General features: G+C 40.9%; 1 protein-coding gene across 1 annotated transcript in view; it reads left to right on the forward strand.

Annotated features, from left to right (window-relative positions):
- The first annotated feature begins 20,048 nt into the window (after positions 1-20,048).
- Positions 20,049-27,132, forward strand: part of EIF2B5 (eukaryotic translation initiation factor 2B subunit epsilon) — a 45,255-nt gene continuing 38,171 nt past the window's right edge. Inside the window, exon 1 of the mRNA XM_070945922.1 lies at positions 20,049-20,205. Within this exon, the coding sequence (XP_070802023.1) occupies positions 20,059-20,205 (147 nt within the window). The 5' untranslated portion in view covers positions 20,049-20,058. The remainder of the gene's footprint in view (positions 20,206-27,132) is intronic.

Consider the following 27,132-nt stretch of genomic DNA (forward strand, 5'->3'; position numbering starts at 1 on the left):
AATTCATAAATCTGGAAGGAACCAGGAATGGGATGACAAATTTAGCAAAGTCGAGATAATCTCTGTTAGATACAGATAGTCTTTGGTTTACAACAATTTGTTGAACGACTGTTTGAAGTCACAACGGCCCTGAAAAAGAGACTTATAACCATTTTTTACATTTTACAACTTGCAACCTCTCCGTAGTCACGTGACCAAATTTGGCTGCTTTGGCAGTCGGTCTGCATTTCTGACGGTGGCTATGTCCCTGGGTCATGGGAACCCCTTTTTGCAACCTTCTGACCAGTGGTGGGATTCAGCCAGTTGACACCGATTCGGGAGAACCGGTTGTTAACTTTCTAAGCAGTTTGGAGAACCGGTTGTTGGAAGAAATTTTATTTTGTTTCTTTTCCACTTTACAGGGCTAATCCTGTAAGGAACTTAAACATTCTGGTGTTGTTTCTAGCCTAATCTTCATCGCCCTGCTTACAGAAACTGCTTCTCTGGTGAACCCTTATTACATTGTAACAGATAAGGCGAAGCGCCCATCGACGTGAGTGACTTTGAGTTGGCCACGCCCACACAGTCACATGACCACCAGGCCACGCCTACCCAGCTGGTCATTAGGGCAGAGAACCAGTTGTTAAATTATTTGAATCCCACCACTACTTCTGACCCACAAAATCAACGGGGAAGCCAGATCCATTTACCACCGTGCTACTAACTGAACAACTGCAGTGATTCACTTAGCGACGGTGGCAAGAAAGATCGTACCACGAGGAAAAAAACCTTACTGAACAATTGTCTCCCTTATCAACAGAAATGTTGGGCTCAGTTACGGTCATAAATCAAGGACTACCTGAATCCAGAAGGAACTGGGTGGGGGTGGGATGACAAGAGTTAGCAAGGCTGGGATAATCTCTTTAGATAATTGTGTTTCTCTGCCTTGTAATTTAGGACAAAGTCTAAGATGGAAACTGGAAATGTTTACATGTAAAAAAATGATAATCTGAGGGGCCCTTGGTGCAGTGGTGAAATCTAAAATTGGTTACTACCAGTTCTGTGGGCATGGCTTGGGGGGGTAATGTGACTGGGTGGGTGTGGCGAATTTTTTTTTTAACTTTTAAAATTTCAGTGAAGAGGTTGTAAAAAAATGCTTTCAAAAGGCTCTGACGATCAGCTGGGATCGTCAGAGGCATTTAAAAGAAAAAAAGGGTTTTTTCTTTTAAAAGCCTTTGAAGATCCCAGCTGAGCCGTGCGATCATCAGAGGCTTCTTTTTTTTTTACTTTGAAAAGCATTTTTTGGCCGAAGAGGTTGTAGAAAAATTGCTTTTAAAACTAAAAAAAAAAGCCTCTGATGATTGTGTGGCTCAGCTGGGCATGGGGGAGAGCAGGGATTTTTGCTACCAGTTCTCCGAACCACCCACCTCCATCGCTACCGGATCGGGCAATCCGATCCGAACCGGGAACATTTCACCCCTGAATTAAGGGAGAAAGAACATTAACAAAGCCCCCCCTCCCTAAAATAGACATGGACTTACACACAACAGTTGAGCCCAAAATTTCAGTTGCTAAGTTATTAAGTGAATTTTGTGACATTTTACGACTTTTCTTGCCAGGGTTGTTAAGTGAATCACTGCAGTTGTTAAGTTAGCAACACGGTGGTTAAGTGAGTCTGGCTTCCCCGTTGATTTTGCTTGTCCGAAGCTCACAAAAGGTGATCACATGACCCAGGGAGACTGCAACTGTCATATATATGAGTCGGTTGCAGTGTCCTCGGGCCATGGGATCACTTTTTGTGAACTTTCGGCCAAGCAAAGTTGATGGGGAAGCCAGATTCAATTAACAGTCATGTCTCTGACTTAACAACTGCAGTGATTCACTTAACAACTATGGCGAGAAAGGTTGTAAAATGGGGCAAAACTCGCTTAACAAATGTATCGCTTAAAAGGTAAAGGTTCCCCTTGCACATATGTGCTAGTCATTCCCGACTCTAGGGGGCGGTGCTCATGTCTGTTTCTAAGCCGAAGAGGCAGCGCTGTCCGAAAACGTCTCCGTGGTCATGTGGCCAGCATGATTAAATGCCAAAGGCGCACGGAACGCTGTTACCTTCCCACCAAAGGTGGTCCCTATTTTTCTACTTGCATTTTTTACCTGCTTTCTAACTGCTAGGTTGGCAGAAGCTGGGACAAGTCACGGGAGCTCACCCCGCGGCGCTAGGGATTCGAACCGCTGAACTGCCGACCTTTCAATTGACAAGCTAAGCATTTTAGCCACTGAGCCACCATTTCCCTTTGTATCACTTAGCAACATAAATTTTGGGCTCCATTGGGGCCATAAGTCAAGGGTGCAGTGGTTACAGTGCAGTACTGCAGGCTACTTTTGCTGATTGACGGCTGCCAACAATTTGGCAGTTCGAATCTCACCAGGCTCAAGGTTGACTCAGTCTCCCATCCTCCTGCGGTGGGTAAAAATGAGGACTCAGATTGTTTGGGGGCAAATATGCTGACTCTGTAAACCACTTAGAGAGAGCTGTAAAGCACTGTGAAGCAGTATATAAGTCTAAGGACTATTGCTATTGCTATGATTCCATGATCACAACTTGCGCACGGTCACTCATGCCCTTGTCACCTCCCAGCTGGACTATTGTAATGCTCTCTACATGGGGCTCCCCTTGAAGAGCACTCGGAGGCTCCAACTGGTCCAGAATGCGGCCGCGCGGGTGGTTATGGGCGCAACTCGTTGTGCCCGCGTGACACCCCTCCTGCGCGAGCTGCACTGGCTCCCAGTGGTCTTCCGGGTGCGATTCAAGGTGTTGGTTACCACCTTTAAAGCGCTCCATGGCATAGGACCCGGGTACCTTCGAGACCGTCTTCTGCCACCAATAGCCTCCCACAGGCCAGTTCGCTCCCACAGAGAGGGTCTTCTCAGGGTGCCATCGGCCAAGTCATGTTGGCTGGCGACACCCAGGGGGAGGGCCTTCTCTGTGGGAGCCCCAGCCCTGTGGAATGAACTGCCCCCGGAAATACGTAAATCTCCGACCTCCGGGTGTTTTGCTGCGCACTGAAGACCCTGTTGTTCCGCCAGGCCGGGCTATCAACATAATAATTTTAAATTGGGGTATTTTAAATTTTTGGGGTTTTAAACCGGCCAAATCTATTTAATTATTTTAATTTTTAATCATTGTTGTGTGTTGTGTTTTTAAATTGGCTGTACACCGCCCTGAGTCCTTCGGGAGAAGGGCGGTATAGAAATAAAATTATTATTATTATTATTGTCAAAATGATTATTTAAATCAACTTCTACAGGTAGCCCTTGACTTACAACAATTCAGGGACCATTCGTAGTTACAGTGCAGTGGCCCGGTGGTTAGAATGCAGTACTGCAGGCTACTTCTGCTGACTGCCAGCAATTAGGCAGTTCGAATCTCACCAGGCTCAAGGTTGGCTCAGCCTTCCATCCTTCTGAGGTCGGTAAAATGAGGACCCAGCTTGTTGGGGGCAATATGCTGATGCTTAGAGAGGGCTATAAAGCACTGTGAAGTGGTATATAAGTCTAAGGACTATTACTATTGCTATGATTCCATGATCACAACTTGTCAAAATGATTATTTAAATCAACTTCTACAGGTAGCCCTTGACTTACAACAACTCAGGGACCATTCGTAGTTACACTGCGGTGGCCCAGTGGTTAGAATGCAGTATTGCAGGCTACTTCTGCTGACTGCCAGCAATTTGGCACTTCGAATCTCACCAGGCTCAAGGTTGGCTCAGCCTTCCATCCTTCTGAGGTCGGTAATCATGGTTAAGCAAAGCATTAGTGAAGCTGGTGTGTGAATCAGGCAAAAGATCAAGGTCACTCTACACTTAGCCCACAGTGATAGAAATACTTTCCCACATCAATCACCTCCTTGTTGTGGGTGAGGTAGGTGTGTTTCACTTTGATGACTCAGCTAGCATCACGAAGCAAATTTCAATTTCCCTTAGGAAGCCATTTCATTTCACCTTAATTTCTCCGTTGGCAGAGCCCTTAAAAGAGGTGTGTTGCTTGGTGTAAATCCCCTTAAATGGAAATAGGCTTCGAAAACTTTGCTTATAAACTGGTTTTTCTCCAAGTTTCCTTCTTTTCGGCAACCGAGCTTGGGATCCCTTTAGCGTTGGGCTGATCTTCTGATCTTCAGGCCAGTGCAATTTGGGGCTGCCTAAGGATCAAATCCCGATCGCAAAAAGTGTCAACGGAGATTCTCAATCATCCAGGTCGTGATTGTCCCAAAAGTGCTTTTCCAAAAAGCAACTAGATTGGGTGTTTTTTCCGCATTTCGAAACATACTGCTTCTCATGCAAGAAGCTTCTCCCGTTCCGTTCCTTCATCCGTGAGAAGCGAAATGTTTTTAAGGGAAAAAAAAACAGGAAAGTTTAGTTGGCTTTTGGAAAAGGACCTTGTTGTGGCCCATCAGCGGCCTTTGCGGATTGTAGCTGATTCTGACAGCGAGGAGGCTGGTGTGGTGGTGTGCAGCAGCCTGTGCAGCTGGCACTTGAGTTGGAAAGTGAGGAGGCTGGAGAAGATGTGGTGCCAGAGGCGGGGATTCAGCCAGGGCCTTCAGAACCTCCAGAAGCTTCTTTAAGTGAAGAGGACGAAGAGGAGGAGCCTCTTCTCAATGCACGGGCGCGCAGAGCTGCCAAAAGGCAGGAGTGGCTCCTCAGGAGGAGGTCTCCTCGAGAGTAAGGCTTGGGGCTCATTGGCCACTCCCTTAACCTATTTAAGGAGGAACGCCGACTGAAACAAGTTGTAGGGAACAACTTTAGTTCACTCTACTTTGCGTCTGGATTTTCTGCACATTGCTTCTGAGCTTTCTGCCAACCTTCGTAAGATTGCGATTACGTCATCTTTGGTTTCTTGTAGGCTGTTAAGAAAGCTTATTAACAGCCTTTGTTTTGAAAAAGACTGAGTTATTTTAGTAAATTCAGTTTTGTACAAACTTTGTGCATGCTGCGTTCTTTGGGATCCGTAGCTGGGGCAGAACAAACCTTTGGGACAAATCACAGAAAGTATTTTTTTAAAAAAAACATCCATTGCATTGGTGCAGGAGTGAAATCCAGCAGGTTCTGGAGAACCGGTAGCGGAAATTTTGAGCAGTTCGGAGAACCGGCAAATGCCACCTCTGGCTGGCCCCAGAGTGGGGTGGGAATGGAGATTTTGCAATATCCTTCCCCCAGGAGTGGGGAGGGAATGGGGACTTTGCAGTATCCTTCCCCTGCCACGCCCACCAAGCCACGCCCACAGAACCGGTAGTAAAAAAAAATCGGATTTCACCACTGCATTGGAGGCTTTAAAGAAGAGATTGGACAACCACTTTTCTGATCTGGTATAAGGTTTCCTGCTTGAGCAAGATTGGGCCAGAAGACCTCCAAAGTCCCTTCCAACTCTATTACTCTGTCTTCTATGTCTCGTTTAATGAAAAGAAGAAGTAGGGGTGACATGATAGCATCTTCCAATATTTGAGGGGTTGCCACAAAAAAGACGAGGTCAATCTATTCTCCAAAGCACCTGAAGGCAGGATAAGAAGCAATGGATGGAAACTAATCAAGGAGAGAAGCAACTGGAACTAAGGAGAAACTTCCTGACACTTAGAACAATTCATCGGTGGAACAACTTGCCTCCAGAAGTTTCCTCCAACACTGGAGGTTTTTAAGAAGAGGTTGGACAACCATGTCTGCAAGGGTATAGGTTCTTCTGCGTGAGCAATGGGTCCCTTCAAACTCTGTTATTCGGTTATGTTCTATGATAGTAAGCACAATCAGCTTACAGTAGAACAGAGCCTTGGTAGCGCAGCAGACTAAAGCACTGTTAAGTAACACCAGCTGCCTGCAATTACTGCAAGTTCGAATCTCACCAGGCTCAAGGTTGACTCAGCCTTCCATCCTTTCGAGGGAGGTAAAATGAGAACCCGGTTTGTGGGGGCAATAAGCTGACTTTGTATAAAAAAGAACACCGCTTGGGGGGGGGGGGGCGAAAGCCCTACTAAGCAGATATATACAAAAGTATGAAGGCTATTGCTTAAACGCATTGTAAGCCGCCCTGAGTCTCCAGAGAAAGGCGGCATATAAATTGAACCAATAAATAAATAAATAAATAAACTCTGTTATTCGGTTATGTTCTATGATAGTAAGCACAATCAGCTTACAGTAGAACAGTGTGTTACTCTGCCTTCCAACTGATGCATTCAATCATTCTCTGATTCTGCAAGTCATTGAGGTGTCCATAGATACTGATCTAAACTCCAGAGACTTTCCTTCCTTCATGCTGCCCTCGTGTGACCCAGAGAAGAAGAAAGAGAAATCTTCTTCGGCTAAATAGCACAGGCTGCATAAGAATGAGGCAATTTTAATCCAGGTAATTATTTTAGAATATAGAATAGAATAACAGAGTTAGAAGGGACCTTGGAGGTCTTCTAGTCCAACCCTCTGCTTAGGCAGGAAACCCTGCACCACTTCAGACAAACGGTTATCTAATCTCTTCTTAAAAACTTCCAATGTTGGAGCATCCACAACTTCTGGAGGAAAGTTGTTCCACTGATTAATTGTTCTAACTGTCAGGAAATTTCTCCTTAGTTCTAGGTTGCTTCCCTCTCTCTATCTCTCTCTCTCTCTCTCTCTCTCTTTTTTTTTTTTCTTTTTTTGATTTATATGCCGCCCTTCTCCGGAGACTCAGGGCAGCTTACAATGTGCTAAGCAATATGTGCTAAGCAATGTGCTAAGCAATAGCCTTCATCCTTTTGTATATATTTATACAAAGTCAGCTTATTGCCCCCACAAACTGGGTCCTCAATTTACCTACCTTAGAAAGGATGGAAGGCTGAGTCAACCTTGAGCCTGGCGAGATTCGAACCTGCAGTAATTGCAGGCAGCTGGTCTTAATAACAGGGTGCTTTAAACCACTGTACTACCAAGGCTCCTTGATTAGTTTCCACCCATTGCTTCTTGTCCTGCCCTCAAGTGCTTTGGAGAATAGCTTGACACCCTCTTCTTTGGGGCAGCCCCTGAGATACCTATTGTCAGGAGATCAATTTGACAATTGCCCAGAGCTGGCAGGATTTCTGAACAACAAGCATTGATCAGGAGGGAATTATAGATACTGTTCGTTTGTTTTTTTTTAAATCCTGCACACAAGGGAATGGCAAATTCTCAAAATTTGCCATCTCAAGTTTAATGCTATCCCATCAGGGTAGAAAAGGGTTTGCATATTACACATTGTGTTCCTACTCCAAGGGACGGTGGGAATGTTGACTGGGGGTTATGGGAGTAGACATCAAACATATCTAGAAGGCATCGCGTCGGGGAAAGCTGCTCTAGAAAAACTTGGTCATGTTCGTTTGTGAAAAACTGTGAAAAAGGGTGGTTGGAGGTGCCCAGGTTGGTTCAGACAGGGCCAACCTTTTACCCAGGAATGGGAAACATAATAAAAGTGTTGGAAGGGATGATGGAGCTCTTCAGCCCCCTCCTCAAGCATGAGACCCTATACCATTTTGGATAAATGGCTGTCCAATCTCTTCTTAAAAACCTCCAGTGATGAAGCACTCACAACTTTTGGAGGCAATTCGTTCCACTGATTAATTGTTAGGAAATTTCTCCTTAGTTCTAGGTTGGTTCTCTTCTTGATTGGAATGGAATGGAATGGAATGGAATGGAATGGAATGGAATGGAATAGAATAGATATTGGAATGGAATGGAATGGAATGGAATAGAATAGAATAGAATAGAATAGAATAGAATAGAATAGAATAGAATAGAATAGAATAGAATAGAATAGATATTGGAATGGAATGGAATGGAATGAAATAGAATAGAATAGATATTGGAATGGAATAGAATAGAATAGAATAGAATAGAATAGAATAGAATAGAATAGAATAGAATAGAATAGATATTGGAATGGAATGGAATGGAATGAAATAGAATAGAATAGAATAGATATTGGAATGGAATGGAATAGAATAGAATAGAATAGAATAGAATAGAATAGAACAGAATAGAATAGAATAGATATTGGAATGGAATGGAATGGAATGGAATGGAATAGAATAGAATAGAATAGAATAGAATAGAATAGAATAGAATAGAATAGATATTGGAATGAAATGGAATGGAATGGAATGAAATAGAATAGAATAGAATAGAATAGAATAGAATAGATATTGGAATGGAATAGAATAGAATAGAATAGAATAGAATAGAATAGAATAGAATAGAATAGAATAGAATAGAACAGAACAGAATAGAATAGATATTGGAATGGAATGGAATGGAATGGAATAGAATAGAATAGAATAGAATAGAATAGAATAGAATAGAATAGAATAGAATAGAATAGATATTGGAATGGAATGGAATGGAATGAAATAGAATAGAATAGAATAGAATAGATATTGGAATGGAATGGAATGGAATGGAATAGAATAGAATAGAATAGAATAGAATAGAATAGAATAGATATTGGAATGGAATGGAATAGAATAGAATAGAATAGAATAGAATAGAATAGAATAGAATAGAATAGAATAGAATAGAATAGATATTGGAATGGAATGGAATGGAATGGAATGGAATAGAATAGAATAGAATAGAATAGAATAGAATAGAATAGAATAGAATAGATATTGGAATGAAATGGAATGGAATGGAATGGAATGGAATAGAATAGAATAGAATAGAATAGAATAGATATTGGAATGAAATGGAATGGAATGGAATGGAATAGAATAGAATAGAATAGATGTTGGAATGGAATGGAATGGAATAGAATAGAATAGAATAGAATAGAATAGAATAGAATAGATATTGGAATGGAATAGAATGGAATGGAATGGAATGGAATGGAATGGAATAGAATAGAATAGATATTGGAATGGAATGGAATGGAATGGAATGGAATGGAATAGAATAGAATAGAATAGAATAGAATAGAATAGAATAGAATAGATATTGGAATGGAATGGAATGGAATGGAATGGAATAGAATAGAATAGAATAGAATAGAATAGAATAGAATAGAACAGAATAGATATTGGAATGGAATAGAATGGAATGGAATGGAATGGAATGGAATGGAATGGAATAGAATAGAATAGATATTGGAATGGAATGGAATGGAATGGAATGGAATAGAATAGATATTGGAATGGAATGGAATGGAATGGAATGGAATAGAATAGAATAGAATAGAATAGAATAGAATAGAATAGAATAGAATAGATATTGGAATGGAATGGAATGGAATAGAATAGAATAGAATAGAATAGAATAGAACAGAACAGATATTGGAATGGAATGGAATGGCATGGAATGGAATGGAATGGAATGGAATGGAATGGAATAGAATAGAATAGATATTGGAATGAAATGGAATGGAATGGAATGGAATAGAATAGAATAGATATTGGAATGGAATGGAATGGAATAGAATAGAATAGAATAGAATAGAATAGAATAGAATAGAATAGAATAGAATAGAATAGAATAGAATAGATATTGGAATGGAATAGAATGGAATGGAATGGAATGGAATAGAATAGATATTGGAATGGAATGGAATGGAATGGAATAGAATAGAATAGAATAGAATAGAATAGAATAGAATAGAATAGATATTGGAATGGAATGGAATGGAATAGAATAGAATAGAATAGAATAGAATAGAATAGAATAGAATAGAATAGGACAGAATAGATATTGGAATGGAATAGAATGGAATGGAATGGAATGGAATGGAATGGAATAGAATAGATATTGGAATGGAATGGAATGGAATGGAATGGAATAGAATAGAATAGAATAGAATAGAATAGAATAGAATAGATATTGGAATGAAATAGAATAGAATAGAATAGAATAGAATAGAATAGAATAGAATAGAATAGAATAGAATAGAATAGATATTGGAATGAAATGGAATGGAATGGAATGGAATGGAATAGAATAGAATAGAATAGATATTGGAATGGAATGGAATGGAATGGAATAGAATAGAATAGAATAGAATAGAATAGATATTGGAATGGAATGGAATGGAATGGAATGGAATGGAATGGAATGGAATAGAATAGAATAGAATAGAATAGAATAGATATTGGAATGAAATGGAATGGAATGGAATGGAATGGAATAGAATAGAATAGAATAGATATTGGAATGGAATGGAATGGAATAGAATAGAATAGAATAGAATAGATATTGGAATGGAATGGAATGGAATGGAATGGAATGGAATGGAATGGAATGGAATAGAATAGATATTGGAATGGAATGGAATGGAATGGAATGGAATGGAATAGAATAGAATAGATATTGGAATGGAATGGAATGGAATGGAATGAAATGGAATGGAATAGAATAGAATAGAATAGAATAGAATAGAATAGAATAGAATAGAATAGATATTGGAATGGAATGGAATGGAATGGAATAGAATAGAATAGAATAGAATAGAATAGAATAGAATAGAATAGAATAGAATAGAATAGAATAGATATTGGAATGGAATGGAATGGAATGGAATGGAATGGAATGGAATGGAATAGAATAGAATAGATATTGGAATGAAATGGAATGGAATGGAATGGAATGGAATAGAATAGAATAGATATTGGAATGGAATAGAATAGAATAGAATAGAATAGAATAGAATAGAATAGAATAGAATAGAATAGAATAGATATTGGAATGGAATGGAATGGAATGGAATGGAATGGAATGGAATGGAATGGAATGGAATAGAATAGATATTGGAATGGAATGGAATGGAATGGAATAGAATAGAATAGAATAGAATAGAATAGAATAGAATAGAATAGAATAGATATTGGAATGGAATGGAATGGAATAGAATAGAATAGAATAGAATAGAATAGAATAGAATAGAATAGAATAGAATAGAATAGAATAGATATTGGAATGGAATAGAATGGAATGGAATGGAATGGAATGGAATGGAATGGAATAGAATAGATATTGGAATGGAATGGAATGGAATGGAATAGAATAGAATAGAATAGAATAGAATAGAATAGAATAGAATAGATATTGGAATGGAATGGAATGGAATGGAATGGAATGGAATGGAATGGAATGGAATAGAATAGATATTGGAATGGAATGGAATGGAATGGAATAGAATAGAATAGAATAGAATAGAATAGAATAGAATAGAATAGAATAGAATAGATATTGGAATGGAATGGAATGGAATAGAATAGAATAGAATAGAATAGAATAGAATAGAATAGAATAGAATAGAATAGAATAGATATTGGAATGGAATAGAATGGAATGGAATGGAATGGAATGGAATGGAATGGAATAGAATAGATATTGGAATGGAATGGAATGGAATGGAATAGAATAGAATAGAATAGAATAGAATAGAATAGAATAGATATTGGAATGAAATAGAATAGAATAGAATAGAATAGAATAGAATAGAATAGAATAGAATAGAATAGAATAGATATTGGAATGAAATGGAATGGAATGGAATGGAATGGAATAGAATAGAATAGAATAGATATTGGAATGGAATGGAATGGAATGGAATAGAATAGAATAGAATAGAATAGAATAGAATAGATATTGGAATGGAATGGAATGGAATGGAATGGAATGGAATGGAATGGAATAGAATAGAATAGAATAGAATAGAATAGAATAGAATAGAATAGAATAGAATAGAATAGAATAGATATTGGAATGAAATGGAATGGAATGGAATGGAATGGAATAGAATAGAATAGAATAGATATTGGAATGGAATGGAATGGAATAGAATAGAATAGAATAGAATAGAATAGATATTGGAATGGAATGGAATGGAATGGAATGGAATGGAATGGAATGGAATGGAATGGAATGGAATGGAATAGAATAGATATTGGAATGGAATGGAATGGAATGGAATGGAATGGAATGGAATAGAATAGAATAGATATTGGAATGGAATGGAATGGAATGGAATGAAATGGAATGGAATAGAATAGAATAGAATAGAATAGAATAGAATAGAATAGAATAGAATAGAATAGAATAGAATAGAATAGATATTGGAATGGAATAGAATGGAATGGAATGGAATAGAATAGATATTGGAATGGAATGGAATGGAATGGAATAGAATAGAATAGAATAGAATAGAATAGAATAGAATGGAATGGAATGGAATGGAATGGAATGGAATAGAATAGAATAGAATAGAATAGAATAGAATAGAATAGAATAGATATTGGAATGAAATGGAATGGAATGGAATAGAATAGAATAGAATAGAATAGAATAGAATAGAATAGCCCCCCCAAGGTCAAATACGGCCCTCAATGAAATCGAATTTGACACCCCTGGTTCAGTGGAACAAGCATATATACTCCCATATTTTCTAATTTTGGAGCTAGAAATCTGGAATTTCGTTTAGTATAATTGTGTAAGCTCTTCCCAACTGGTGTCCTTATGCATCGGACTTCAGCACAATCTCTAGCCAACACTGTCGATCATCCTAGTCGAAATTTGGGGAGGTGATAAAACTTCATTTACTGGAAGTGTTTAAGCGAGGGAGGGGTGGGGGTGTCCAACCTTAGCAACTTTTAAGACCTGTGGACTTCAAACTGCCAGAATTCCCCAGCCAGCCAGTTGAAGTCCTCAATTCTTAAAGTTGCTAAGGTCGGATACCCCTGGTTTAAGCAGAGGCTGGGCAGCCATTTATTGGAGATGGTCTAGAACTGGCTTCCCACACCTGGCTGAAGGTTGGTCTTACGTAATTAAGAGGTCCCTCCAACCTCTACAGTCTAGATTTTATAATAAATTAATTAAAGTCCAAAGCAAGTAGGAGACAACTGATTAGGAACGTCTGATTTAATCTGTAAACCAAACGTCAGTAGAGATTCTCAGTCATCCAAGGTCACGGCTGTCCCAAAGGTGCTTTTTCAGGAGGAAACTGGAGTTTCTTGTTTTTTTTTTTTCTATGAAAAGGTTTCTAAAGGTAAACCAACCCAAACTTTGAACTAGATGGTGCTATAGCGCCGACCTGTGATGAGTCAGGGAATTGCTCATGAGAAAGCCAAACTGGAAAGTACAGTCAATTTCGTTAATAATTCCTAATGTTTTGCCCTGTCCTGCCTGGTTAGGTAACTCATCAATTACGGTCACAATAATTAGATGATAATTTGTTGGACGGATGGTGAAACAAGAGCCTTGGTAGTACAAAGGTTTAAGGCACCCTGTTATTAAGCTGCTTAAGACCAGCTGCCTGCAATTACTGCAGGGTTCGAATCTCGCCAAGGCTCAAGGTTGACTCAGCCTTCCATCCTTTCTAAGGTAGGTGAAATGAGGACCCAGTTTGTGGGGGCAATAAGCTGACTTTGTATAAATATACAAAAGTATGAAGGCTATTGCTTAGCGCATTGTAAGCCGCCCTGAGTCTCCGGAGAAGGGCGGCATATAAATCAAATTAAAAAAAAAAACAAACGTTTCAGCTCATGAGTGATGGTTGTAATGTTTAGACATGCTTGGAGAGTTTATTTATTTATTTATTTTATTAGTTCAATTTATATGCCGCCCTTCTCCGGAAACTCAGGGCGGCTTACAATGCGTTAAGCGATAGCCTTCATACTTTTGAATATACCTGCTTAGTAGGGCTTTCGCCCCCCCCCCCCAAAGCAGTGTTCTTTTTTATACAAAGTCAGCTTATTGCCCCCACAATCCGGGTCCTCATTTTACCTACCTCGGAAGGATGGAAGGCTGAGTCAACCTTGAGCCTGGTGAGATTCGAACTTGCAGTAATTGCAGGCAGCTGGTGCTAGTTAACAGCACTTTAGTCTGCTGCGCCACCAAGGCCACCAAGAGTTTGGCTTAGTGCAATGTGCAAATGAGCCAAATAGAATCAGAATCAGAACAGAGCTGGGAGGGACCTTGGAGGTCGTCTAGTCCATCCCCCTGCTCAAACAGGAGATCCTATACCACTTCAGACAAGTGACAGTCCAGTCTATTCTTAAAAACCTCCAATGATGAAGCACCCACAATGTCTGGACTGGAGGCAAGTTGTTCCACTGGTTAATTGTCCTCACTGTTAGGAAGTTTCTCCTTAATTCTAGGTTGCTTCTCTCCTTGGTTAGTTTCCATCCATTGTTTCTTGTCCTGCCCTTCGGTGCTTTGGAAAATAAGGCGACCCCCCTCCTCTTTGTGGCAGCCTCTCAAATACTGGAATATTGCTATCATGTCCCCACTCGTCCTTCTTTTCTCTAGACTGGCCAAACCCAAATCCTGCAACCGTTCTTCATATGTTTTAGCCTCCAGGCCTTTGATCGTCTTAGTTGCTCTTCTTTGCACTTTTTCCAAAGTCTCAACATCTTTTTTGAAATGTGGTGACCAAAACGGGATGCAATATTCCAGGTGTGGTCTTATTACGGCTTTACAAAGCGGCACTAATACCTAGGAAGAGCCATAGTTGGAAGCCGGACAACCTGCACCAAGACAAATTCCTTGTGTGTCCAATCACACCTGGCCAATAAAGAATTCTATTCTATTCTATTCTATTCTATTCTATTCTATTCTATTCTATTCTATTCTAAAGACATGCCTGAGGTTTTTTTTTTTTAATTTGATTTATATGCCGCCCTTCTCCGGAGACTCAGGCCGGCTTACAATGCGTTAAGCAATAGCCTTCATACTTTTGAATATTTTATACAAAGTCAGCTTATTGCCCCCACAATCTGGGTCCTCATTTTACCTACCTTGGAAAGGATGGAAGGCTGAGTCGACCTTGAGCCTGGGGAGATTTGAACTTGCAGTAATTGCAGGCAGCTGATGTTAATAACTGTTAATAACGGTGCTTTAGTCTGCTGTGCCACCAGGGCTCCTTAGTTTGCAGAAGTAGAGAAAGCTGCCATTGGCTTGAAAAGAATTTTCTATTTGTTTGCTCTCAGTCTCTTTCATCATGCCAGATCGGTTTCCAAGGAAGCAAGGCAGGAATAAATTTCAAGGCCAACAAGATTAATCTCTACGGCAAACTCAGGACTTCCTGGAACTATTACTCACTGACCTGTTCAGTGGAATGTATTTACTTACTCTGATTTCAATGCTGCTCAATTCTAGCATGACTGGAACGCAGCTTATAGGAACAGCAGGCAGGTAGTCCTCAGCTTACGACCATAATGGAGCCCCAAATTTTTGTTCCTAAGTGAGACATTTGTTAAGAGACATTTGCCCCAATTTTATGACCTTTCTTGCCACAGTTGTTGAATGAATCACTGCAGTTGTTAATTAGTAAGACGTTTGTAGGGGGATGCGGTGGCTCAGTGGCTAAGACGCTGAGCTTGTCGATCGAAAGGTCGGCAGTTCAGCGGTTCGAATCCCTAGTGCTGCATTAATGAGGTGAGCTCCCATTACTTGTCCCAGCTTCTGCCAACCTAGCAGTTTGAAAGCACGTCAAAAATGCAAGTAGAAAAATAGGGACCACCTTTGGTGGGAAGGTAACAGCGTTCTGTGCGCCTTTGGCGTTGAGTCATGCTGGCCACATGACCACAGAGACGTCTTCGGACAGCGCTGGCTCTTCAGCTTTGAAACGGAGATGAGCACGGCCCCCTAGAGCTGGGAACGACTAGCACATATGTGCAAGGGGAACCTTTACCTTACCTTTTTAAGACGTTTGTAAAGTGAATCTAGCTTTCCTCATCGACTTTGCTTGTCTCAAGGTTACAAAAGGGGATTGCAACCATCATAAGTATGAACCAGTTGCCAAGGGTCTGAATTTTGATCACGTGACGTGACCATGGGGATGTTGCAAAGGTGGAAGGGTGAAAAATGGCCGTAAGTCACTTTTTCAGTGCCGTTGTACCTTTGAAGGGTCCCTAAATGAACTGTTGTAAGTCGAGGACTACTTGTATAAAAACTTAAATCAAAAGGCATATGAACACCAGCAATCAGATGTGTTGCTTGTATTGATAAATTATATAAAAGGTAAAGGTAAAGGTTCTTCTGGCACATATGTGCTAGTGGGAGAGGCTTCACTCACCCGCCCGGACATCCATCAAATACGATCTACGCATTTGCAGAAGCTTCTGCGCATGTTCAGAGGGGCACACATATGAGCGAAGGTACGCGCATGCACGAGTGAATCAGTAGCAAAGGTAAGTGAAACCCACCCCTGAATGGAGTGGAATGGAATGGAGTGGAATAGAATAGTAGAGAATAGAATGGAATGGAATGGAGTGGAGTGGTGTGGTGTGGAATAGGGTGGAATAGAAATGGAATGGAATAGAATAGAATAGTAGAGAATAGAACAGAATGGAATGGAGTGGAGTGGAGTGAAGTGGAATGGAATGGAATAGAATAGAATAGAAGAGAATGGAATGGAATGGAATGGAATGGAATGGAATGGAATGGAATGAAATGGAATAGAATAGTAGAGAATAGAACAGAATGGAGTGGAGTGGAGTGGAATAGAATCAGTGGTGGGTTGCTCCCAGTTCGCACCAGTTCTATAGAACCGATAGTAAAACTGGCAGGAGGCTCTGCCCACCAACCCCGACGTCATCAAAATGCTCCTGGGCATGCGCAGAAGAGCATGCACGTGGCCCTGTTGCGAACCGGTAGTAAAGGTAAGTAGAACCCACTCCTGAATGGAATGGTATAGAACAGAACAGAACAGAACAGCAGAGTTGGAAGGGATCTTAAAGGCCTTCTAATCTAACCACCTCTCAAGCAGGAGACCCTATTCCATTTCAGACAAGTGGTCTTCTTAAAAGCTTCTAATGATGGAGAACCCACAACTTCTGAAGGCAAGCCGTTCCACTGGTTAATTGTTCTTTACCTTTTACGTGTTGCTGTAGGATGTTCTTGGTTAAGTTTTGTCCCCTTACAGAGACATTGGTCTGTCTTTTCATGACTGTGTGGGAATTCAAAGAGCTGCTGTCTCAAAGCACCTGGGAAACAGCTGGAGCAAGGATGTTGCAGCCAGCAGCAAAAGTTGGCCTCAAATAATTATACCTAATGAGCATGTGGAACTCTGTCTGAGCTTAATTGCTGTCCTAGATCACAGGACGTCTCCTGCTTGATGTTGGCTTTTACACAGCACATTAAAAGGCATTGTTGCAATTATCCTGTGTGGTCCTTTCACCAAACCTTGTGCTATATTGGCTGAACCAGTGGTGGGTTGCCCCCGGTTCGGACCGGTTCGCAAGACTGGTAGTAAAACCGGCAGGAGGCTCCGCCCACCGTCCCGGATGTCGTCATCGGCGATCTGCGCATGCGTTGCGAACTGGTAGTAAAGGTAAGTAGAACCCACCTCTGGGCTGAGCCCAAAGAAACCATGGGGGAGCAGGGGTTTGAAATCAGGATCTGTAACCTCCAACAAAATTTGCCCCAATTTCAGGAATCTCTAGGTGAGTGCCATTTCACATTTATTTATTTATTTATTTATTTATTTATTTATTTATTTATTTATTTATTTATTTATTTTTTCTATACCGCCTTTCTCCCATAGGACTCAAGGCGGTGTACAGTCAAGAAAAATATAGACACACAAACATCATAAAATTGCTAATTAAAATTATTATTATAACATAGTTTGACCCAATTAAATAGAACTTAAAATTAGATAACATTTTACAAACATTCACATGTTCATATGTTTAGCCCCGCCTGTTGGAACATCAGGGTTTTGAGGGCACGGCGGAAAGCACGGACATCAGGGATATTCCGTATCTCCGGGGGCAGTTCATTCCAAAGGGTTGGAGCCCCCACAGAGAAGGCCCTCCCCCTGGGAGTCGCCAGTCGGCATAATTTGACTGACAGTACCCTGAGTAGTCCCTCCCTGTGAGAACGAACTGGTCGGTGGGAGGCTATTGGTGGCAAAAGACGGTCTCGCAGGTACCCAGGTCCTAAGTCATGGAGCGCTTTAAAGGTGATAACTAACACCTTGAATCGCACCCGGAAGACCACCGGGAGCCATTTAGAGAGCACAACTTGCCTCAAAGTTATAGATTTGTGCGTAAGAGAAGAAAGAGAAATTAGGGGGTTTAATTGCTAATTCATGGAGCAATAGGGGTGATTTATCATGTGAATGCAGCCTGTATCTGGAGGGAACCCACTCTGCATCTCCAAAGGCTGCCTATGGAGATAGATACCCTGTTTTCCCCCAAAATAAGACATCCCCTGATAATAAGCCCAATCGGGCTTTTGAGCGCATGGCAATAAGGCCAAGCACTTATTTCAGGGTTCAAAAAAATATAAGACAGGATCTTATTTTCAGGGAAACATGGTAGATAGATAGATAGATAGATAGATAGATAGATAGATAGATAGATGATAGATAGATGATAGATATAGATGATAGATACAAACATACATACACATCAGAGGTGGGTTTCAGCAGGTTCTGACCAGTTCTGAATTTTCTATCTATCTATCTATCTATCTATCTATCTATCTATCTATCTATCTATCTATCCATCCATCCATCCATCCATCCATCCATCCATCCATGTTTATGGATGATGACTCTTTGACAGCTTTGTATGTAACTGTAGGAAGTTAGCCCCCACCCCTCTCCTAGAAGAATGATATATTCTAGGAAACATTAAAAAGGCAGAATATTATACCTCCCTGGGTGAGAAATGGAGAGACATGTTTTTTAGGCAGGAAGCAGACTCACTCTTAATAGCCCCCACCCTCCTCAATAGCCCTCAAAGTGACAGCTAGGTCTATTCATAAGCAAATGCCCTCAACCCAAGATCCAACAAAGGTAGGATTAGCCCTCTACCCATCTAGCAACAGAACTCACCACATGGCACCTGGGGAGATTGCATCACCCAGCAAGGCTCAACCAAGCCTGGGACTCAAAAGACAAAACTACAAAGTTACCCCTGCGGGGCCCCATGGGAGACTGACAACCAATCAGAATACAAGCTCAACTTCAAAGCCCAACAGAGGGTATAAATCTCTCTCTCTCTCACCCATGTGCATTTTTTGCCCAGGATTTCAAACCACGTGGTCCTGCTGTCCACCATTAAACCATCTTTCCAAGCAGCCTCCATGTTTCCAGTGTCTTTCTCCCCACTTGGAACTGAACCCAGATGGGCATTTCTTCCAACATAAGGAAATTTCATTTTAATGTACATTTAGTGAGAATGAAGTGATTCGTGTACTCTTTTTAACAGGTGTCTCCAACTTTGGGCAACTTTAAGACCTGTGGATTTCAACTCCACAGGTTGAAGTCCACAGGTCTTAAAAGTTTGCCCAAGGTTGGAGATTCCTGGTCTTTAAGACAAATAAAGATTAGTATATATTTAAAGCAGTGTTTCTCAACCTTGGTAGCTTGAAAGATGGGTGGACTTCAACTCCCAGAATCCCCCAGCCAGCAGCGCTGGCTGGGGGATTCTGGGAGTTGAAGTCCACCCATCTTCAAGCTACCAAGGTTGAGAAACACTGATTATTTATTTATTTATTTGTTTATTTGTTTATTTATTTATTTATTACATGTATTTATATGCCGCCATTCTCCCGAAGGACTCAGGGCGGCGAACACAAGTTAAGAAACAAGTACAATAAAATCATAATTTAATCCAAATAATTAATTAGTAGTAAATAATAAAAGTGACAATAAAGTTATTCTAAGTTCTTTAGGTTTTTGTGTGTGTGTGCTTAAAATGTTATTCGTTTTAACTTTTGACAACTCCAATCCCTTCATTTTCTTTTTTTTTTGAATTTTTTTTTATTTATTTTTAAAACAAAACATAAAACAACATCTTTTTGGAGCAAGAGTTTGGCCCAGTATAACATAGATATAAATTCCCAATTGTCTTAAGATGTGAATGGATGAAATTGGGAACTCCAGTCCCTTCTGAGGAGAATCACAGATCGCTCTGCGACGCCCCTCCCCGCCTCCCCACACCGCGTTCGCATTCGGCGGCCGCGTTTGTCTTCCCCAAGGCCTTTTGTCCTCTGCGAGACACCGTATTTTTAACACTACCCTCCCTTCACCGGTTTCTTCCGGAAACGGAAGAGGCGGGGCCCAAAGCGTGGAGTGGGAGCGCGAGCCAGCATGGCGGCCCGCGGGAAGCGTGGCGCCGGGTCCGGTGTCTCGCGTGGGTCGGACCCGCAAGAGGAGCCTCCGCCTCCGCTGCAGGCCGTCCTGGTGGCCGACAGCTTCAACCGCCGCTTCTTCCCCATTTCCAAGGACCGGCCGCGGGTGAGCGAGCGCCTCCCTTCCTCCCTCGTGGCCCCGGAGTCCCCCCCTCCCCCGCCTCTTCGCTAGGCAGCCCTGCAGCATCCTTGCTCTGGACTCCGACTCCCATCATCCCCTGCCCAAGCATGGCCCCGGGGCAGTGGGTTGAGAAATGTGTGGCCTCGCAGCTGGAGGACTCCAGATGTGGCGCCTTGACTTGGTGCCCCAAAGCCCAGCTTGCATTCAGCTACACAGCTTCTCGTGTCTAGCCTGGACCAGGCTTTTTGGGGATGATGGGAGCTGTAGTCCAACCTATTTGGAGGGCAACAGCTTGGCAGATCTGGATATTTTTATTTTCTGCCATTCAGTCGCAGAGCTTCTTGTGGCCAGGATGATGGGAGTTGTAGTCCAACCTATTTGGAGGGCAACAAGTGGGCAGATCTGGATATTTTTATTTTCTGCCATTCAGCCGCAGAGCTTCTCATGGCTAGCCTGGACCAGGCTTCCTCAGGATGATGGGAGCTGTAGTCCAACCTATTTGGACGGCAACAGCTTGACAGATTTAGCTATATTTATTTTCCGCCATTCAGTCACAGAGCTTATCATGGCCAGCCAGGACTAGGTTTTCTGGGGATGATGGGAGCTGTAGTCCAATCTATTTGGAGGGCAATAGCTTCACAGATCTGGATATTTTTATTTTTCAGTTCTTTCTTGTCCTTGTCGTACATTCTGGCATTCATCAAAGGTTATACAAAGTAACAGGGTTGGAAGAGACCTTGGAGGTCTTCTAGTTCAATCCCCTTTGCTTAAGCAGGAGACCCTCTACCGTTTCATTTTATATTGAATTCGAACCCAAAGTAGTCAGATAACTTGTGTTCATCTTACAGAACCGGTGACCTTAGTATTATGGCAAGTCAGAGAGCACCAAGGACCGCACAGTTCAGTCCTGAGCTACAGATATTCTCTTCTAGTTTATGAAATGAGAGCAGACCATGCTCCCTTTTAGCACTGATGATGTTACCTAGTTTGGTAATGAAACGTCTGCAAAAAAAAAAAAAAAACCAACCAAACTGAGAGAGCACGAAGGACTCCATAGTTCAATCCTAAACTACCGATATTCTCTTCTATCAATTTAATAAAGATTTTAACACCGTGTGTCTAAACTAAAGCATGAAAAACCTTTTATTTGATTTAGCCGGGTAACTGTCGGTGCCAATTACAGCTCTAATGAATGAAAGGTCATTTTTATAGTTCGCATGGATTTTCTTGCAAATGTCTATGTTTTTGATAACTGCCTGTCAGTTTACGCTGGACACCATTTGTCTGATTATGTGGCAGGAAGCCAACTGCTAAAGCAGCAATGCATTCTTTTGTGTGCATGGAAAAGGATAGCTGGTTTGCTTGACTTAAGTGTGACGCTGCTAAATTCTGTGGCAATAAGCCATCATATGGTTTGACTTTGACATCTTGTATAGGCCTAGCATTTATTTAACAAATGCCCCCCATTAAAAGTATGGCTTTGAGTGCCAATTCATTGTAGTGGTTATAGGCCTGAGTCCACTAGGAGAAGGGTGGGATATAAATTGAATGAATGAATGAATGAATGAATGAATGAATGAATGAATGAATGAATAGGCAGTAGAATAGAAATAAGGAGGGCATGAATGCTGGTTCCTGCCTCAGGCATGAAATCAACTGGGTGACTGACTAGTTGCTGTATCTCAAATCAGGCAATTGCCAAGACTGAAGGCAGAAAAAAAAGGATTTAGCTGGTTAATGTCTATGGAGATTCTCAGTCATCTAGCTCAGGTCTCCAATCTTTGGAAACTTGTGGACTTCAACTCCCAGAGTTCCTCAGCCAGCTTTGCTTAAAGTTGCCAAGGTTGGAGACCCCTGATCTAGGTCACGGTAGTCCCAAAGGTGCTTACTTGGGAACTCAAAGAAGCCTGAGTGGTGTAGAAGGCTAATGCCTCCTAAGGCAGAATTTAACATCCAGCTGCCTGCAATTACTGCGAGTTCAATTCTCACCAGGCTCAAGGTCGACTCAGCCTTCCATCCTTTCTAAGGTGGGTAAATTGAGGACCCAGTTTGTAGGGGCAATAAGCTGACTTTGTATAAATATACAAAAGTATGAAGGCTATTGCTTAGCGCACTGTAAGCCGCCCTGAGTCTCCGGAGAAGGGCGGCATATAAATCAAAATTAAAAAAAAACAAAAAACTGGACTTTCTGTTTTTTCTTTGAAGACGTTTCGCTTCTCATCCAAGAAGCTTCTTCAGCTCTGATTGGATGGTGGGGAATAGACATATCAACTCTCCATTCCCCACCATCCGGTCAGAGCTGAAGAAGCTTCTTAGATGAGAAGTGAAACGTCTTCAAAGAAAAACCAGAAAGTCCAGTTGCCACTTGAAAAAGCACTTTTGGGATTTAGCTGGTTATTTGAATACAACCTATTCCAAACCAAACCAAATTGAGTTTTCTGTTTTAAATCTGATTTTTTTTTTTAATTTGATTTATATGCCGCCCTTCTCCGGAGACTCAGGGCGGCTTACAATGCGCTAAGCAATAGCCTTCATCCTTTTGAATATTTATACAAAGTCAGCTTATTGCCCCCACAACTGGGTCCTCAATTTACCTACCTTAGAAAGGATGGAAGGCTGAGTCAACCTTGAGCCTGGCGAGATTCGAACCTGCAGTAATTGCAGGCATCTGGTCTTAATAACCAGCTTAATAACAGGGTGCCTTAGACCACTGTACTACCAAGGCTGATTAAGTTCTTGGATGGGGTTGGCTTTGAAGATTCTTGTCTTCAAAGAGACAAGAGTCTCATTTGTTTCATTTGGGATATCTTGGATCTTGTTAGATTTCTACCAGTTGGAAGAGACAGTACTGAATAGATCATTATAGATCATTATTATAGAATTCTTTATTGGCCAAATGTGATTGGACACACAAGGAATTTGTCTTTCTCCCAGTGTAAATAAAAGAAAAGATACATTTGTCAAGAATCATAAGGTACGACACTTAATGATAGTGGTCTCTATATGTTCAGGGCACTGAAAAAGTACTTTGCACCCTGATCTAAGAAGGATTCCAAAACTGGTTTCCCAATCTCTTTTGTGCCGTACAGGTAGTCCTTGCTTAGCGACCAGTCTGAAGTTCCAACTGACTTCCCAAAAGTTATTTATGACCCAGTTCCGATAGCTGCACACACCCAAGCCTTTTGGGTGCTTGGCAACCTTTGTGGACCTGGTTTTGCCAGAAACCAGACATAACTGCCCATTTTTGACAAAACTTCAATAAATCATGGTCCATGCCCATTGGAAACTCCAAATGTTCGTAAATGTAGCCCGATTGCCGAATGCTCAAAATGTCATGTGACGGGGGGAGGGGGCAACCCATCAGAACCTCAAATGCAGATCATAAGTAGCCCCCAGTATATCTGTTAGAACTTCAACCAGTCACTAAGTGATGTGTCGTAAATTAAGGACTACCCATATTGTAGGCTTCTGGTCTTTCTGTTGACTCATATCTGACATTTCGTATACTTTTGCCATGGAATATGAAATAGTGCTTACTCCATCCTTTGGTAGTATATCAGTTATGGGGAGAGAGGCTAGGCAAAGTTTTCCAAGCCCACGTTGGTAAATTTCCTCATTCACTTCTCCATTGTCTGAGGCACTACCTTGCAAGTAATTCTGCATTGCTTTTGCAATGAAATGACCTAATTGCAAGGGGTAATTGAATGTTTCTACAGCCAATGGTATGAAGTGTTGGAATCAACTTGGCGGGCTCATCATGAATGGCCGAATTAGAGAATACACAAACGCAGGTGCTTCTCGGGATGATGGCGCCCAGAGCTGACTCCGTCACCCTCTTTTATTAGTTATCAAAATACAGCGTCATCAGAAGGCGTTATTATGGCTACACATCTCATATTACATACAAGAGATAGAAAAACATCCATATATTCTCCATAAGTTTCACATTCTTACCTATTACAGTAAATCACGTGATTTCTAGGAAAGCAATACTTAAGGTGCAAAACAAAACTTAACTCTGGCTGTGTTATCATATTTGGCTTTGTTCCCAGCATCCCATCACCTGCCAACAAAGAGGCCCCGTTCTATAAGGAGATGTCTCTGCCTTTGCAGGCACAGCCTATGTTATTAACAAAGAGAGAACGAATAGGGCCCTTCAGAGAGTATCCATATGAACCCGCTTTTCATAGATTATTTCGGTGCTAAGCTCCATACACGTGTCCAACCAGTTAAACTGGTCTATACATGTATTATGGCCACCGCAATGAAGAAAGAAAACTTCCAGTTTTTGTGGATGTGTGCAAAACATATTACATTTCAGGCCAATCATGAAGTGCATTTACCAAATTGCAAAAATTTTTCCAATGCAAACTCAAAAAAGGTCCCCAGTTATATATATTTTTTCCCTTAGAGGTTTTTTCCAGTTCAGCAACATCATTCTTCGTACCAGGATGTCTTTTAAAATAAGAAGCATTTCGGTTATTTGTTCACTGCAGTCAAAGAACTTACATGTAGTTGTTCAATCAATCAGTCAATCAATCAAGAGCCTGGATAGCTCTGCAGACAAGGCACTGTAATTTAACACCAGCTGTCTGCAATTAAAGTAAGTTCGAATCTCGCCAGGCTCAAGGTTGACTCAGCCTTCCATCCTTTCTAAGGTAGGTAAATTGAGGACCCAGTTTGTGGGGGCAATAAGCTGACTTTGTATAAAAATATACAAAAGTATAAGGGCTATTGCTTAACGCACTGTAAGCCGCCGTAAGTCTCCGGAGAAGGGCGGCATATAAATAAAAATAAAATAAAATAAAAATCGAGCTGGAAGGGACCTTGGAGGTCTTCTAATCCAACCCCCTGCTTAAGCAGAAGACCCTATATATCATTTCAGACAAGTGAGTGTCCCGTCTCTTCTTAATTAGATATAGCAGTTTTTCTGAAACTTAACCAGCAGACTTTCCTATGAAATACCGGTAAATACAGCAGCTTGTGTAGAAGGCATGATACCTTTTGAGTTGTCTTATATAGGAAAATGAATATATCCATTTAGGAGTAATTTTAGTCTGCATTACTGCCAGCAGATAAGACTGGCTTTTCTAGATTGTCTTTTGCAGCAACCAGTTCATCCTGCACAGAATTAATTGCTGATTATACATTTCTGTCTAACAACTAGTGTAAAAACATCCAATTAACACCAAACATCTATTATTATAAGTTTTCAAAGACTCCAGAGAAGCTTTCGTGTAAGAAAAGATTTTGGCCAGCTCTTAAGCAATTTTCCTGGGAATTTTAAAATGTTGCTATCCCAATAGATCACAACAATTGTTTCTGTGAAGTTGTTATTCCCATCATTTTAGTTCCTAGATATATTTTCTTTTGTATCAGTGAATATTCCAAGATAGTATTTTTAAGAAGAGATTTCCGGGCTGCTTGTTTTCATTTTGTAGGCAGTGTCAAGTATTGTGCAGGATTTGTTGGGTTAAAATTGTTGCTACGACTTGAAGGGAGTTGAGCTAATTTTAACTTCTGAAGGACATCCTAGTCATGGACATTGTGGAGTTCAGGAGAATCTGGAAGAGAATGGAGAGGAAAAACACTCCTTCAAATTATTGAGTCCTAACCACTAACAGGTATAAAAATGATAACAACACCACAAGATGTGCCCAGAAAGTACCTGGAAGTGGTACAGTTCACTGAAAAATGAAATTCATCATGCTTCTTCCAAAGCTTTTCTTTGAATGATTGAACATTGCTCTAGAGTATTAAAGCTGTTCCAATATTCTTTGCAACCAAATATGGAGCTAAAAACCATTGTTGAGAAAAAAAAATGTTATCATATTGGCTTCATTACTAAGCAGGGACACACGTTCTTGGTCCTTGGGAAAAGAGGCTGTCTGAACAATTCCAGAACTAAAATAGAATAGAATAATAGAGTTGGAAGGGACCTTGGAGGTCTTCTAATCCAACCCCCTGCTTAGGCAGGAAGCCCTACTCCACTTCAGACAAATGGTTGTCCAATCTCTTCTTTAAAACTTCCAGTGTTGGAGCATTCACAACTTCTGGTGACAAGTTGTTCCACTGATTAATTGTTCTCGCTGTCACAAAATTTCTCCTTTGTTCTAGGTTGCTTCTCTCCTTGATTAGTTTCCATCCATTGCTTCTTGTCCTGCCCTCAGGTGCTTTGGAGAATAGCTTGACTCCCTCTTCTTTGTGGCAGCCCCCGAGATATTGGAAGACTGCTATCATGTCTCCCCTAGTCCTTCTTTTCATTAAACTAGGCATACCCAGTTCCTGCAACACTTCTTCATATATTTTAGCCTCCAGTCCCCTGATCATTTTTGTTGCTCTTCTCTGCACTCTTTCTAGAGGCTTAATATCTTTTTTACACCGTGGTGACCAATTGGGCAAAATTGGGCAAAACCACCAACTACAGAAGACAATGGCAAATTCCTTTGCTATTGTTGCCAAATAATCATGGATGCCTCCATGGATTCATTAGGAGTGAAATTTGAGTCAAAAGAGACTTTAACCCTTTCATTCCAGGTGTAATGTGTAAAGTGAAGACTCAGAGTAGAATGAGTTAGGTACAAACCACACATTTTTATGACTATTTAAACATGGGAGAATCCCTCCAAACCAGGAGACTACTATGATATTCATTTTATTTATTTGTAAAATTTATTGGCAGCCCATTTTACCTCAAGATAACTCTGGGCAGCTTACTATCAGCTTATAATATAAAGCCAGCGTATAATATAAAAATGCCTTACAGGTAGTTCTCGACATTCGACTACAATTGAGCCCAACATTCCCATTGCTCAGTGAGACAGCCTTGTTAGTTTTGTCCCGTTTTAGGACCTTTCTTGCCACTGTTGTTAAGTGAATCCCTACAGTCAGTTAACACGGTTATTAAGTGAA

Source organism: Pituophis catenifer, unplaced genomic scaffold (genome assembly GCF_029215685.1).
Source record: "Pituophis catenifer annectens isolate HBS135680 unplaced genomic scaffold, rPitCat1.0.hap2 SCAF_6, whole genome shotgun sequence".
NCBI classification, from domain to species: domain Eukaryota; kingdom Metazoa; phylum Chordata; class Lepidosauria; order Squamata; family Colubridae; genus Pituophis; species Pituophis catenifer.